Consider the following 14,726-nt stretch of genomic DNA (forward strand, 5'->3'; position numbering starts at 1 on the left):
ATGGAAACCAAAAAACAACGCAGCGGGGCCCGGCGCAGCCTATATCTGGCCTAAGAAAATGGAAAAAAGTTTTAAATTTTTTTTTCAAAACATCTTTTTTTTTTTTTTCTTTTTCTTTTTTTTTTTTTTTTTCCCAGTCTCATGTCGGCATTTTAAAAACGTAAGAAAGAGCCGCACTGTGATTTCGGCACCGCTGCGGGACGGCCGCTCACTGGAGGACGCATTTCTCTTCCTTCTTGGCCATCTTGCCTTTGTTTTGCTCGAGGGTCCTCTCTAAATGCTCGTCCTCTTCCTCGGCCCTACGGAGAGAGGCAGCGGGAGGCGCGGTGAGGGGCTGCGCGGGATGCGCGCCCGCCCCGCTCGCGTCCGCGCCGAGCTCCGCCACGGCCACCGCGCCCACGGACTTGGCCCAAACTTTCCGTGGGGGCCGTGGCGGCTCGGCGGGGACACCCCCCCCCCCGCCCCTTTGCCCGACTCACTGCTTCTCCTGGGCGTCCAGGTCTCTGACCAGCGCGTCCCGTTTGTTAACGAGAATAACGAGTTCGTCCAGCAAAAGCTGCTCCCGCCTCTTCTGCGCCTCGGTCTTCTGCCAGTCTGCGAGAGAAAACCAAAACAAAAACAGCGCTCAGACGCCGCGACCGGGGCGCAGCCACCCGCGCCGGGACCCGGAGCCGCTGCGGCGGGGAGCCCCGCACATCCTAGCCCGGTGCATCCCAGCCCGGCACATCCCAGCCCCTGCCCGGCCGCTCTCGGGGACAAGGGCAGTCCCGCCGGCGTTTTGCCTCCCTGCCCACCTGGCTTTGGGGAGCTCAGCAACAACTTTGGGGTCGTTTGGGTTTGTTTGTTTGTTTTTTTTTTTTAAATTTGTTTCGTGGTGGTTTTTTGTTTGTTTGGTTGGTTGGAGTTTGTTTGTTTGTTTGTTTTTCCCAAGACTGTTTTTCCTGGACGTACATCGACGTTTCCCAAGTTTCCCCTCCTGGGAGGAAAGCCTGTTTCCCTGAAACCCGGCTCTTTGCTAATTCCTCACTTGCTCTTAGCAGCTGGAGGAATCTCACACTGGGCACCATATGCTCCGCAGTAACTTTAAAAGCAGGTATCAGTTAATTAGCATTTCCCCCATTGAAGTAAAAATACACTTGCTACACGCTATCGTGGGGCCCCTTCACCCCCGGCAGCGGAGGACGGGGCCGCCTCGCTTTTCCCAAAGGGATTTTTCCCAAAGGGGTTTCTCCCGGAGCCCCTGCCCAGCCCGGCCCCGCAGCCCCCCGGGGCTGCCTCGCAGCCGCCGGCTCTCCAGCCAGACCGTAAGGGCTTGTCGCTGTCAGTCAAGCCCCGGCCTTCCCCGCCTCCCTCATTAAGAAGGTAAACAATGAAGAGCAGGAGCAGTAGATGATGAGGGAGATAGCAGGACAAATGAGGAGCGGGAGGGAAAGAGGACACTGGCTCCAAAAAAAAAAAAGCCCCACCGGGAGAAGCCATCGCCACCGGCCCGGCGGTGTCTTCCTCCTCTTCTTCCTCCTCTGCCTCCTCCTCCTCCCCGGCCGCGCTTCCCGAAGGCGAAGGGGAGAGAGGGTGCAGTCCTTTTGGCTTCCTCCCCTCGCTCTCCATTGCCCTGGGCGATCATGTTAAAACTCACATGGCTGGTGCTTATTCAGATAACCCGAACAATGCTCGCCACCGGTTACCATGTGAATCTTCACAAACCCCGCAAGAATGCAGTGGTTCAAATCCCCCTGACCCCCCTCCAAAGCCAAATTTATTCAAGACAGCAAACTGCTCAGAAGCTTTATGAAAGCAAGTGGTGCTAGAGGGAATTCAGCCTTGTATTTACAAATTAAAAATTAGATGCATCATCATGCAATAAAGGTTGGAAGAGGGGCAGAAAGGCAGGAATGTGTAACTGCTTTTATCACCCCCTCGCCTTCTGCCTGGGCCCACGGGCAAGTTACGGGTCCACACGCACGCAGGGAAAACCCACGCCGACACGTGTGTGCAGGCACACTTGGCAAACACGTACGGCTGGGTGGGATTCGGTGTAGGGCCACCAGAGCCCTTCCTGCAGCATCGGCCTGGGAGGCACTGCCCAAACTTCCCAGGAGTTTTCCTTTCCCTTCTTTTCTTTTCCTTTCCTTTCCCTTCTTTTCCTTTCCTTTCCTTTCCTTTCCCTTCTTTTCCTTTCCTTTCCTTTCCCTTCCCTTCTTTTCCTTTCCTTTCCTTTCCCTTCTTTTCCTTTCCTTTCCTTTCCTTTCCTTTCCCTTCTTTTCCTTTCCTTTCCCTTCTTTTCCTTTCCTTTCCCTTCTTTTCCTTTCCTTTCCTTTCCCTTCTTTTCCTTTCCTTTCCTTTCCCTTCTTTTCCTTTCCTTTCCTTTCCCTTCTTTTCCTTTCCTTTCCCTTCTTTTCCTTTCCTTTCCCTTCTTTTCCTTTCCTTTCCCTTCTTTTCCTTTTCCCCTTTCTTCCTCTTTCTCAAACACCTTGCTTCCCCTCCACCGTTGCTAAGGAAATAATTTTCCAGGTGTACACAGAACTGTAGAACTGAAGCTACCAGCCAAAATTACTGGAAATCTAAGCCATTGCTCCTGCAACAAAACTGCTTTAATTTGGGTAGCAGCCTTTCAGGTGCTAATTCTCGAGGCTGTCTCTTGCCTTCCACCGCTGCCGCTGCCGGCCTTTTCGCCCCTTTTGGGGAAGGCTCCTTCCCTTCTAGCTGTTTAAAACACATCGCGCTGCACCTCTGCCAGAGCTTCCCCAAACCGGAGAGTTTTACCCACATAAATAAAGCCCCTGTGTGCGCAGTGCAATCTCAGCGTGACAAAACTTGTCTTATGAAGGGCGACAGCGGTGAGCCGGGCAGAAAGGGAAGAGAGAGACACACGGCAGAGAATTTCATGGGTGTCTGCTCCCGCCAGCCGTGGCTCTCAGCTTTCAGGTTAACTTTCCCCCAGCTTCTGCAGACAACTGTGCTGAGACTCGGACTCATGAAAAGGGACCTGAAATCCACCGTCTCTATCTGGGCTCAATTTAATTATTTTGCAATTTTGGCAGTTTTCACTTAGTTGAAAAACTCGTGGGTTTAAAGCCTCTTTTTTTTCTTTTTTTTTTTTTTCTTTTTTTTTTCTCTTCACCCCCTAGTTCTCCAGTTTCAGCAGCAATTTTAGCTTTTGAAACAGCAAACATCAAAATATTTCAGTACAGGTTTCGCTCAGTCCTTCACTACTATTTTTCTCTGTTAAGACCCTTTCTAAGAGCTATGGGTTTTGTTGCCCATCTTGTAGCCCTGTGGGGTAAAGAACGTTGTATTGGGACTTCATGGAACAAAACTGGCTTTTTGATTGTTTGTTTGTTTCTGCATTTGCTTATTATTAGTGTTTGAAATACTCCATGGGCAAACTTGCCAGCAGAAGTATTCCCTCGCATTTTTACTTAGTTTCCTAGAAAAGGAGGTTGGCTTTCCCCCCTTAAAAATAAATACAGTCAAGTAGCAATTGGTTCAAAGAGGAGCTGGTGCAAAGTATTTAAATAACATTTTATATGTGATTATGTTGCAATTTTGTTTTACCCAATGAAATACTGCCGGGCAGCGGTTTCAGGAAGCATCCCTATGCTTAAAAAAGCAACCGTGTTCAAGTTTGATTCCTACCTGTTGTGCCTTTTAAGCCAGGATTACCTATAACACCTGTCACATAGAGTTACCCAGGCTCACTGCAGCTCTGGGAAGCTACAATATGGGCTGTGATTAATTTGAAGATTTCAGAATAATACTGTTATAAAAGCTACACTCTGGACAAAAATAGGATTAAGCTCCGAGGCTGTATATGAGCTAAAAGTGTTGAAAGCTAAAGTCCCTGTGCCATTGCTCACGACGGGCAGTTTAAAATGACAGACTTTGCTAAATTCATGTTAAAATAGAAGTGTTTTCAATTATTCATCTTCATTGACTTCATATTGTCTTTTTTTTTCCCCCCACTGCTTAAACTGATAATTACTTTGAGCAAACAGGCAGCCGGTTCCCATAGAAATGCTTTAATAGAAACGGGCAAAAGTTCTTGTAGTAAAACCTTCAACCTCGCCGCTATAATAAATAAGCCCGGCACTTTGATGAAAATTAACACTAGTTTTGTAAAGAGCACATTGGGGGATTGCAGTCAGGTCTTATCTTTAGTTCCAGTCAACTAGCAATCCTGAAAGAGTTTGCATCATCATCAGAGCAGGCCATTTGATAGGATTCTGCTGCTGAACCTAATCAATCTATGGAATACTGTGGCTGCGCGGTGTAACAAAGCTAAAATAGATTTACAAATGGGGTTTTAGAGGATAAGCTCCTCCACAGGATTACATATTGATTTTAAATATAAAAAGCTTATCATATAAACCATAACTACAAAAATAGTGAACCTATGCATAAATCCTTTTAGAAGAGCACCCACTTCAAACTATAAGCCAAGAATAAATCAAGATGTACAAAATCCGAAAGAAGATCCATTTCTTGGGCAGAAAATGAACACACTACCCCAAGGTGTGCAAAAATGAACTTATCTTTTCTAAGGAGGCATTAAATCTGGAATGAAAAAAAAAAAACCCAGAAAGGAGCGAGAGGAAAGGTAGCTGAAAGTGGTGAGGCATCCCGCCACTCGGCTGCAGAAAAAAATCAGGCTCTGAAATGCAGCACCTTTTTCATACGAGCCGGCCGGCTCCCCGACAGCCAGCCAAAACGCCTTCCCATGTGCGCAAGTTAAAACAAACCTATATTTTCTTTGGTCTGTTAGGCAGGGATTTCAGGCCTTTCTTGGTCGGAGAAGTCTCGGCAGAGGAAAGAGAGGAGGAATACTTTCCAGCTGGAAGAAGGCAGCGCGTTAACTCTCTCTTTCCTATCTCTAGGGCTAAACGGGGAGGGGGGGACACGTATGCCTTTTTTTACCACCCTCGGTCATTCATGTGTTCCGCGTGAAGTGCCGTAACACTCCAAAAGGCTATTCAGCTGCGTATGCCTCCATTTTAGCGGCTGGCTAAGAGGACACCATCTCCACATCACTGAACATTATAACGGTCAGCACCTCCAGACGCCAGCGCTGCCCACACGCTGCCTGTGCAGGCAGGGCAGGCTGGCCGCCAATAAACCGCCTTTATCTGCGATCAGCAGGCTGATACCTTTTGCAAGGCGCTCTTCTTCCCCTCCCCCCCCCCCCCCCCCATCAACTAGCTAAGTAAATTGGTTGATAGATTTTTAAACAGCGCAGTCACGCGTGGAAGACTTACAGCAATTTACCAAAACAGTAATTATCACCTTTCAAAAAGGTTTTTTTTTAAGTTCCAGGTTGGGTTGGTGCCTTCTGCCTTTCTTTTAGACAAACAAACCGGTCCCATCCTGTTATACATATATATTTGTTTTTCTCCTGCTCACGTATTTCAGGTTTGGAACTGGTGCTGGTAAAAGTGCAATCTGTTTTTTCAACTTCTTAGAGCCCAAGCACTCATTAGCAATCGGCTAAAAGGCCTCGGAGCAGACAGTGCCGGGCTGTTGGGCAACCTACGCTTCTTTGGAGGAATCACATTATAAACGGTGTGGTTTTACCGGTGCTTCCCAAAAAGCGCGTCTTTGCACCCCAGCGTGTGTTGGATACAGAAAGGGATACAGCGCTGATGCACACACGGAGAGGCGAGGCGTCACAAACGTGTTTTGAGTTTTCGCAGGCATTTTCTTGGAAGAGTTTCTCCTTTAATGTTTTTTTAGGTAAAAGCAGATAGCTGCTAAAAGTCCTAGCAGACTAATAATCTTATTGAGAGTTAAAATGCTAAATGTGGACTTTGTTGTATAAATAAAAGACCTCAAAAAATAACCAAAATTCTCCAGCGCTTATGTGTTCTCCCTAAATCTCTGTTTACCATACCACCAGTGGCACGAAAAAAAAAAAAAGAAAAAGAGGAAAAAAAAGGGGATTTTCCTGGGTTTTGGAATCCCTCTCTGAACCTACAAGAAGAAATTAAAAAAAAGGACACATTTTTGTTCAAGCCCATGTGTGAATGGCATAGGCTGGCAGACATTCAAAGGCTGCTGCTCGGACGTTCCAAGACAGTAAAACATGTAAGAGACAATTAAACATCGACATTTTGGATTTAAATCCAGTATCTCTTAGCTCCTCTCTCGTTTTAGTGTATTTTATGGTTTAAATATTTCATTAGTAAGATTCCAAATTAATCTGGCTTGTCTCTGCAGAAAGCAGTGCATATATTTATGAATCAAGTTTATCTAAGAATATGGTGAACACAGCCTTATGCAAAAATATATAACCACAGATGATCAGATATGAAAAAACTACCTGCTGCTTTTTTCCTACAAACTTATGCTCCCTGTGAAGTCTCCAAACTAATTAGAATTGATTTATTATGGATCAGGTACCTTATCAGGTGAAGAAAGAAATTACCATGGACAGTCAAAGGGTTGAGAGGTCAATACAGAATAGCAAAATCAATTTGCATTGATTAGACAAAAGGTCCATTTTACAGAGCCCAAAGGATTAACTTTAAAGTAAACATCTTTGAACTATAAGACAGCATTTGTGACTGAGAGGTATAAGCGGTGCAGCATTAGAAAACACTTAAGATATTTAAATAAGAAAATAATGCAAGCAATGGTTTAAGCTATCTGGATGTTTATTTTTTATTATGAATCATTCCCAGGATTACTGTACAATTCACCTGAAAGCCCTATGGAAAGGATGCAATTGTTTCACTTATCCTGTGTGTCAATCTCCCCATGAATTTTCATTCAGGTAAGGTGACTAAACTCTTTCAGAGAAGGGAGAAAATCTGTGCAAAGGACCGCACTAATCCTGGTGTTGCTTGTGATGAAACATTTACTTGGCAAACGTCGTGTTTTACCACCAAAACCGACGAGACCTTTTTTGCCCAGTGAAATACTGTTGTAAAACAGAAGGAAGGAGGCTCCCTTCTGTGGGTCACCCCCTCCATTTTCTGCAGCACTGAAAGCAGAGCGATGCCACAGGAAAGCCAGGAGAACACTACTGCAACAAAAAATAATAAACCCCAGACAAATATTCTTTACCCCCTCATCACTTTGCTTCCAAAGTTTATTCCAAGGAGACCATACTTATTTTTGTCCCGTATCTTTGACACTTTTTTTTTTTTTTTTTTTTCCCACCTGAATAAAACTTAAGAATGGGATCATGGACCCAGGGTATTTGCTGTGTGCTGTCACTTGAAATGATGTAAATATCAGCAGTAATTCTTAACTGTGCTTCAGAAAAGCCTCCATGTTTGGTACTTTCAGGTAGCCACCTTCAGCCGCAAGCATGTTCCTTCCCTCGGTACCCAGCACTGCTCTTACCTTCGATAGCAAGCATTGCTCTTAGCTCCCGGTTCAGCAGTTCGTAGCGCCTTTCTAGGTCATGTTCTTTTTCCCTAGGCAAGTTGCAAAAGTTCATCAATATGTTAATTACTAAATCATTAAACACTTAAAAGAACCTTTAACTTACATTGATTTTAGGACTCATAACCGACTTTTCTCTTTAACTTCAAGCTACTCCAAACAAATGATACACAAACTTAACACCTTGCTCAGGCGGCATATTCAGTAACAGGGCCTTTTCATCTTCTGTAACGTCGGCTTTAACGCTGTCAGTTTAACTCTATTGTGCTACAGGACGTAATTATTTCATGTTCATCCTTGGAGCGGCTGTTGTGGAATGTCCTAAGTATAAAACATTCCCCCAGATCTAATGAACAAATTCCAGCACCAAGATAATATGACACTGGAAGTATTATCCTATATACATTCTGCCCTAATGAACACTGAAAATTAGACATGGGATTAGAAAGCTTAATATTTTGAAGGTAGAATCTTCTGTCAGGTTCAGACACGGTAGGAAATTCGTGAGCACAGGCTCTTCCCAGGGAAGTATGCAGGCATCTACACTAGGTGGCATTACTGAAAGAAATATAATCAAACCGAAAGCATCTGGAAAAGAAGCGCTGAGGGCAGAACGCGTCTAAAAATGAGCAGTGCCTTCTCCCTTCCTTGCCGATGCTAGCAAAAAAAAGTTTGTTTGTCCTCACTTTGCAGTACTGGTGACACCATCACACTGACTGATTCACCAATATCCCTTCAGCAGTCTGGTGCTGCTGAACTAGCAACGGGATTGAGGATTTCTACAAAGCAAGTAGCGACTCAGATTTTGTTCTCTCTTCACATAGTCTTCACCTGCCACATCTGAGGCACAACCCAAAACTATTTGAGCATTTCTAAAATATAATTTTATTCTACTATTGGGCCTTAGGAAATGTAACTGTGCTTAATATTTCTTTATTTTTTTTTTCCACAGCTCTGGCTAATCTTCTGTCATTGCATGCTTCTCATTTTCAAGTCTGAAATATGAGAAAAACAAGTTACTTGATGTGTTCCACAAAGCACTCACGCTACTCACTTTTGAGGGAAATGTTTTGAAGTCTAATGGGAGGACAGAAAAAAGTTTTGCATCTATCTGATGGCTAAATATTTCAGCAAATCATCCTTTTGTAAATAAATGTGTCCATCCATACTTACAGAAGAGAAAGCTGGTTCATTCGTCTTATTAAAGCATTCTTCTTATTAACCAGCATGAACCATTCCTGCATCATAGCTTCTTCTTCTTCTGTGTTTCTTCCTGCCATAGAAAGAATTTCATTACTGAAGTGGCATTCACAAATTGAGCTACATACTTCATTTCAAATTTTGGAGTGTCGGTCTCCAGTATCATTGAGCATTACAAGGCACACTCTCAAATGGTAAAAATATCATATGACTACAAGTCCTGCTCGCTCCATAAAGAAATCTTTGAAAGCAGCCATTCTTCAGCATACGTTTTAGTGTTCTTTATCACGCTGGTACCCTGACCTAAATAAACACCTTTTAAAAAGTACTGTATCTTTTTAATTCTTCTGAAAGAACTATATTGTTCTAACGTTTCCAATGAAAAAAACCTTGCTGCTAAAAGATGTCTGATCATCAGACGCTTCCAAACACCAATACAATCCTTGTGTGCAAGATCCTCTCTGCCCATGCAAACCCAGCGTAGTCAGGATGACGTGGTAGGGATCAAAGTAGCTGCAAAGGAGATGGTAAACCTGAGCCCTTGGCCAAGGCATGGGCACCTGCTCAGCTTCTCTGAGCTTATGGCCGCTCTTCCAGATGATGAGCTGGAAAGAGCTGCTCCTCTCCTCAGCCCACAATCAAAGGGAGCACCTGCACAAATACAAATCATTTTGGGTCCAGGTGCGTAAGGGTCCCCATGTGTGTATGCTTGGACTAGCACACCTTTCCCCAGCCCATGTCCATCACTGCCTCCCAGGCAGGAAGGGGATCAGGACCCTCCAACAGCCTACCTGCAGGCAGTGCTACGCTCTACCGGACTCTGTAAGACTCTACGTTACCACCTCTGTACCATCAGGCCATGTGGGGGAAAGGTAGAAGAGTGTCCAGAAGGCTCCTGACTGTCCTTTCCACGTAGCAGGGCTGCTCAGTCAAATTCCACTCTCTCTGAGCTTAAGGACTAGAAGAAGCCTCATCAAAGTCCTTTGTGGAGACTGCATCTCTGTGGTGACCTGCCGTTCTCATCTCTCAAGTTGAGCTGAGGAGCAGAGGCTATATGGTCCTCGCTGAATTATGAAACTCACACATTTCTTACGGTTAAAATTTATCTGGGAAGAAACCTGGAATAGTGGCAAAGGAGCATAATAAGCTGGGTCTTCTGAGTACTTCTCCCAGCTTTGACACTGCTTCACCAGGAGACTGTGGTCAGATCTCTGAGTTTAAGCGTCTTGTGCGTAATGTAGGGATAATCACCTCTACCAATCTTCCAAGGGGTTCTAAAAGTTAATTCTTTGATGTCTGTAAAGGGCTTTTAAACCTCTGATGCTAGGTGCTGTATGTTCGAGGAAGCTATCTTACTAACTTAAACCAGAAGCTGGAAAGACACCAGAAAAACCAATGTTTTGCTCTTAAAGAAAGCTTTCAGTTTCTGGATGGCAGTGTTTGAAATGCTCACACGTTTGTGCCTGCCACGTGCACATTCACACCCCAACAGCACAGTAGTGTGCAAGCCCAGATCTGCATGGAGAACCACCTCCTCACCTGGCTGTGACCCTGTTGCGTGCAAAGGAAGCTCACGAACCTTCTCCAAACTGTTTGATTCCCCCCACCGTGGCCTGTGGGCTTGATACATCCACACAAGGGAAGGAAAAGGAGATGAACAGGGAAGCAGGTCAGCTTGGGGTGGAGCTGGTGGACCCACACAGTAAGAAAAAGTTATGCCATTTGGCATGCTCCTCTTCCCAATGTAAGACATTCCCCCATATCCACTTATCACCTGGGCAGCTTCTCGTTGATGGAACTGCTCCTAGAAGGGTGCTTTTAGGGTACACGATTCACTAGTGGCAAGATGGGAAGGGCAGAGCGTCCTAAAGTGGGGATTGCCCTGCAGCCTTTTTCCAAGCAGAAGCAGCAGGGTCAACCTCCCAGATGAGGGAGTGATGAAGGAAGAAATTTGTCACGTAGAAATGCTCTCCCTCAAGACCTCCAACTTCTGGTTTTGTGCAGCAAATATTACACTACGGCATTTATAATAATATTCAGCAGTTCAGCACTCCCTCAAAGAGGATTAACACTTGTAAGTACACTTTGCTGTTAAGTTACAGATCAAAGGCATTGCTGTATTGGTCCATCTAACAGGGTCTGCTTTTAGAAGTAGATGATAATCAATATTAGCAACCTTTCGTTGAAGTGCACCAAGTAGCTGAAATTTATTTAGTGAAGAGGACAAGAAAAAGGGGCTAGACTGCTTTTTCTATCCTTGCAAAATGACCAGTCTATTCTGTGACGCATGAGATTGCCACACTGCTGGTGAAAAAAAGTTCTCACAAGCAGACATATGGGGCTATAGTAACATTTTAATCAATTTATGACACTAAATTTGTTGGGTTTGGGGTGGTCTGGGATCTCTGGCTAAAAGATGCCATTATAAACGCAAGCTCTTGCTGCACTTCGTTCTACAAGCCTTGAAAAAGAAACAGCAGACAGAAACGTTTCAAAGGAATTCGACTCAATGGTGGATCAGAACTTGCATTTCATGCCATGCAATTGCAGGGTGAGAACGTAAACTTAAGATATAAATTCTTTCTATTAGTGCATTCCTCCTAAACAAAGTTAGTTGCAACATGTAACGAGAAAAGATCTAGGTAAAGCCTGGAGCTGTCGGTTCAGATCTGAACAGGTGCCTATCCTGGTATTTCCATGCTGACAGCAAAGTACACTTAATATCCATAGAATAGGCTAGTTTAAAAGTGAGTTAACAAAGTCTTGATTGTTTTTACAGAATTTTTAATCCAGTTTTGTATTCGCTTTGGACCCATGTGATGCCCTGACACCGGTCATGTGATATCGGCTGCGATAGGCACAAATCCACGGGCAGCAACAAAAGAAGAAAGAGTAAGAAAGAAAAAGCTGAGAAAAAGCTTGCCATTTGGAAAAAGGCCAATTGTACCCTGGCGAAGGCCTTTTTGATCAGTGAAATGACACATGTGTGCAATATTAATAGCAGTCAATGCTGATATTTTATTTGTTGGCTGACAGCTTTTAAATTCTTGCACATGGAGCTGAAAACTATTCTTCCCAGGCAAGCAAAACAAAGATAAATTCCCATATATATAAGAAATTTAAATAACACTTTTCAGCAAATACAGTGCCATTAGCACATTACTTAATTTCATATACAGCCCCCGTCCTTGGTGGAAGGATGCACATGAGACACTTTCAACAAAGAAAACCTGAGTGTTGCTATTGCAGTGATACTGCAAGCTAAACTCACATTTACAATTTCTAAATAAAAAAAATAGAAAAAGCCTTTCTTCAACACAGTTTAACTCTGTAAACGCCTGCTGCTGCTGGGGTTGTTTTTGTTTCCACTTTCCAAGTGTAAAACAAGTATTTAATTGACTTGCTACAAATGCTTGAAAATTAAAATTGGGAAAATATCTGTGTTATTCTCAGGAAAAAAAATACTGTACAGATTATTTAAATGAAGCAAAAAAACATGTTTGAGAACAAATTGATCCCATGCATGCAAACCCCTTATCTGAGCCAGTACAAGATGATGAAAATCTATAAATAGCCCACAGATCTTAAATTTTTTTCCATAATACATGCATTACACTACTGTTTTCGATAAAAAACCACCACCACCAACAACAACAACAAAACCCTTTTAAAGCTAGTAAGTTGGACCATTACAAATTAATCCTGACTTTAATAACTGGTTAAAGACCCCTTCAGCTTTATAAGTAACAAAAAATATTAAAGCCTGTGATCACAGCGAGCTTTTCTCATTTCTCCTCTAACCATTTGTTATTTAATCCAATACTAGTAATCCAATTTGTCCATCAGACTTTTAAAGGGCAGAATGCAACTTCCCCAGCTTAGACACTTTTCAAAGTACAATATATTTTTCAAATGAATGCTGGATGTTTCATTTTTTCCCCAACTGTTCCTAGCTCTAATGTATGAGGGAAAAAAAGAACAAGATGAACATTGTTCGTACTGATTAAGTAAGAGCTCATTAAAGAGCTGTCAGTGCCGTACTTTGAATATGCATGAAGCATATAATCAGATCTAGTACCGTCACTAGAGGAGAATACGGTAAGTACAAAGGATTGATTTAATTACTTAGAGTGGGCTGTGGTGGTAAAGCAGTCTTGTTAGCGCAAAAAGAAAAGGAGGTTGTATTCTGGCACGGTTAGGGGAAAAAGGCAGTTTTAGCTTCTGCCACAATACCTAATCTCAGGATAAAGCACTTTACATTGTAGCTTAAAATGAAGACTGTCAGTTTTCTAAAAAGACCAGAATGCATCTTATCTTGTTTAACCTCACCTGGTTAACTATCTAGCAGAACATATTCATTCTCTTTAACACATAATTATGCTTATACCTTTTTATCCTATAGCTCAATAATGACTTCTGAAAACAGTCTTCAAATAAAAGCGCGTAGTGCTGCAAACAGCATATGCATGCAAAATGATCGCTAAGAGATTTGAAAAATGCAGAACCAGAAACTACAGTAAGTACACGCGCCTTTATATAAAAGGACAATACAGCTTTTAATGTCGGACTTTATTAGTAGACAGGTTCTGAGGAGGATTTTGGCAAGGTTTCTCTAATTTGTTTTTTTCCCTCTCTTCCTTTCTGCTTTATTTTTTTAAGTTCTTGGGGTTTTTTTTGTGTTTTGTTTTTTGTTTTTTTTTTTTTTTGTAATCAATACATTCTTGTTTTATTCTTCCTTTAGGAATCCAGGGGAATTCTCTCACAGTAACTCTCAGTGCAATTTTCTAATTTCATTGTCTGGCTTGAGTGGTGAGGGATGCGTGCTCTATTCTTCTCTTCACTTGACATCTACCAGAACCCTCCTCAATGATTAGGAACAAGCCCAACACGAAGCCTGGAATAGCACAAGACACTAAATTCTGCCCTCAGATACGACAAACTCCTACTGACTTCCGAGTTGTGATTTCTGTGCTCTAATAAATTCTGCACAGGATTCAATCAAGGCTGCAGCATAAAGTTTGGTGATTTTGTCCCTTACTGGGATAAATTTTAATGGTAGCAAAAATAATGATATCCAGGATTTTAATGCTAGCAAAAAACTCCCCCCAAAACCCTTTCTTTTCTCCTGTGGTTCATCACATATACTCAAATATGTTACTGCCTGTTACTCAAAACCAACTTGGGGCAATTTTCATCTGCAATGCTCAAGAATTACAAGCATGTTTATGTGTTACCAATTTTTGCCAACAATATAAACGACTAGCTTATTTTAACGTTGTACAGCTTCCAGGGAGTCTTTTAAAAATACCTTTTCCTTCACATTCTTCAGGATTTCTGTTTACACTGTAAGCTAATTATATGTTAAATATTTAAATAAGAAGCATCTTGACAAATGTCTCTTCTGAATCAATTTGAAAAAACAATTTTTTTTTCCTTTCCTGCTAAAAATAGTTCCAAATATACTTATAAGTACACTTATACTCAGCCAGCTATCAGTATGTATATATGCCATTAGACCCATTATTTTTAAGCCGTTTGGGCATCTAGTCATTAGATAAACCCAATATGGATTAACATAGTAAACTTGTATATTGCTAAGAAAACAGAGGAGAAAGTGCTATGAAGCACTGTGAATACCATTTAAAAGGAAGAAAAAGCAGCAACATGTAGGGACAAGATTAGTTTACAGTATAAATGGATGAACACAGTAACTCCTCTACACTTTATACTGTTGTAAATCTGTCAAGATAAGCCAATAGATTATTATTTTTTTAAAAAATCCTTAAATGTAAATGTATTTAGCTGTTGTGCAAAAGTGAATTACAACCCACGGAAGATAAATAATGAAGGGTTTCTATCAGCATCCCAAACCAGCCCATTCAATCTGGCAAGAAATAACAGTTTAACAGAAATCACTTTGTATGCCATCTTAAGCAGTAATTGTTTTTAAATTTTATTTGCACTGTGTATAGTGTGTGTGCCATGGTGTCATGGTTAAACACAGAAACCTCCCCACGTCTCCCCATTTACCTCAACAGAACTACATGAAAAACAACCTACTTAAGACAGAGCCCATTCTTCACCCATTTGCTGATGTTTACACACAGTTTTAAAATAGAATAGAAGCAGCTTTCTTCACTCAA

The 14,726-nt window shown here is 42.5% G+C and overlaps 1 protein-coding gene across 11 annotated transcripts in view; it reads right to left on the bottom strand.

Moving 5' to 3' along the window:
• Positions 1–208: 208 nt before the first annotated feature.
• Positions 209–14,726, bottom strand: part of EHBP1 (EH domain binding protein 1) — a 224,063-nt gene continuing 209,545 nt past the window's right edge. For all 11 annotated transcript variants that reach the window (XM_086460878.1, XM_086460876.1, XM_086460875.1 and 8 more), the window contains 4 exons: positions 8,557–8,656; positions 7,342–7,415; positions 480–594; positions 209–299 (listed from right to left, as the gene is read on the bottom strand). In XM_086460878.1, coding sequence (XP_086317004.1) covers positions 209–299; positions 480–594; positions 7,342–7,415; positions 8,557–8,656 — 380 coding nt within the window. The remainder of the gene's footprint in view (positions 300–479; positions 595–7,341; positions 7,416–8,556; positions 8,657–14,726) is intronic.

Source organism: Leptosomus discolor, chromosome 2 (assembly GCF_034619465.1).
Source record: "Leptosomus discolor isolate bLepDis1 chromosome 2, bLepDis1.hap2, whole genome shotgun sequence".
NCBI classification, from domain to species: Eukaryota; Metazoa; Chordata; class Aves; order Leptosomiformes; family Leptosomidae; genus Leptosomus; species Leptosomus discolor.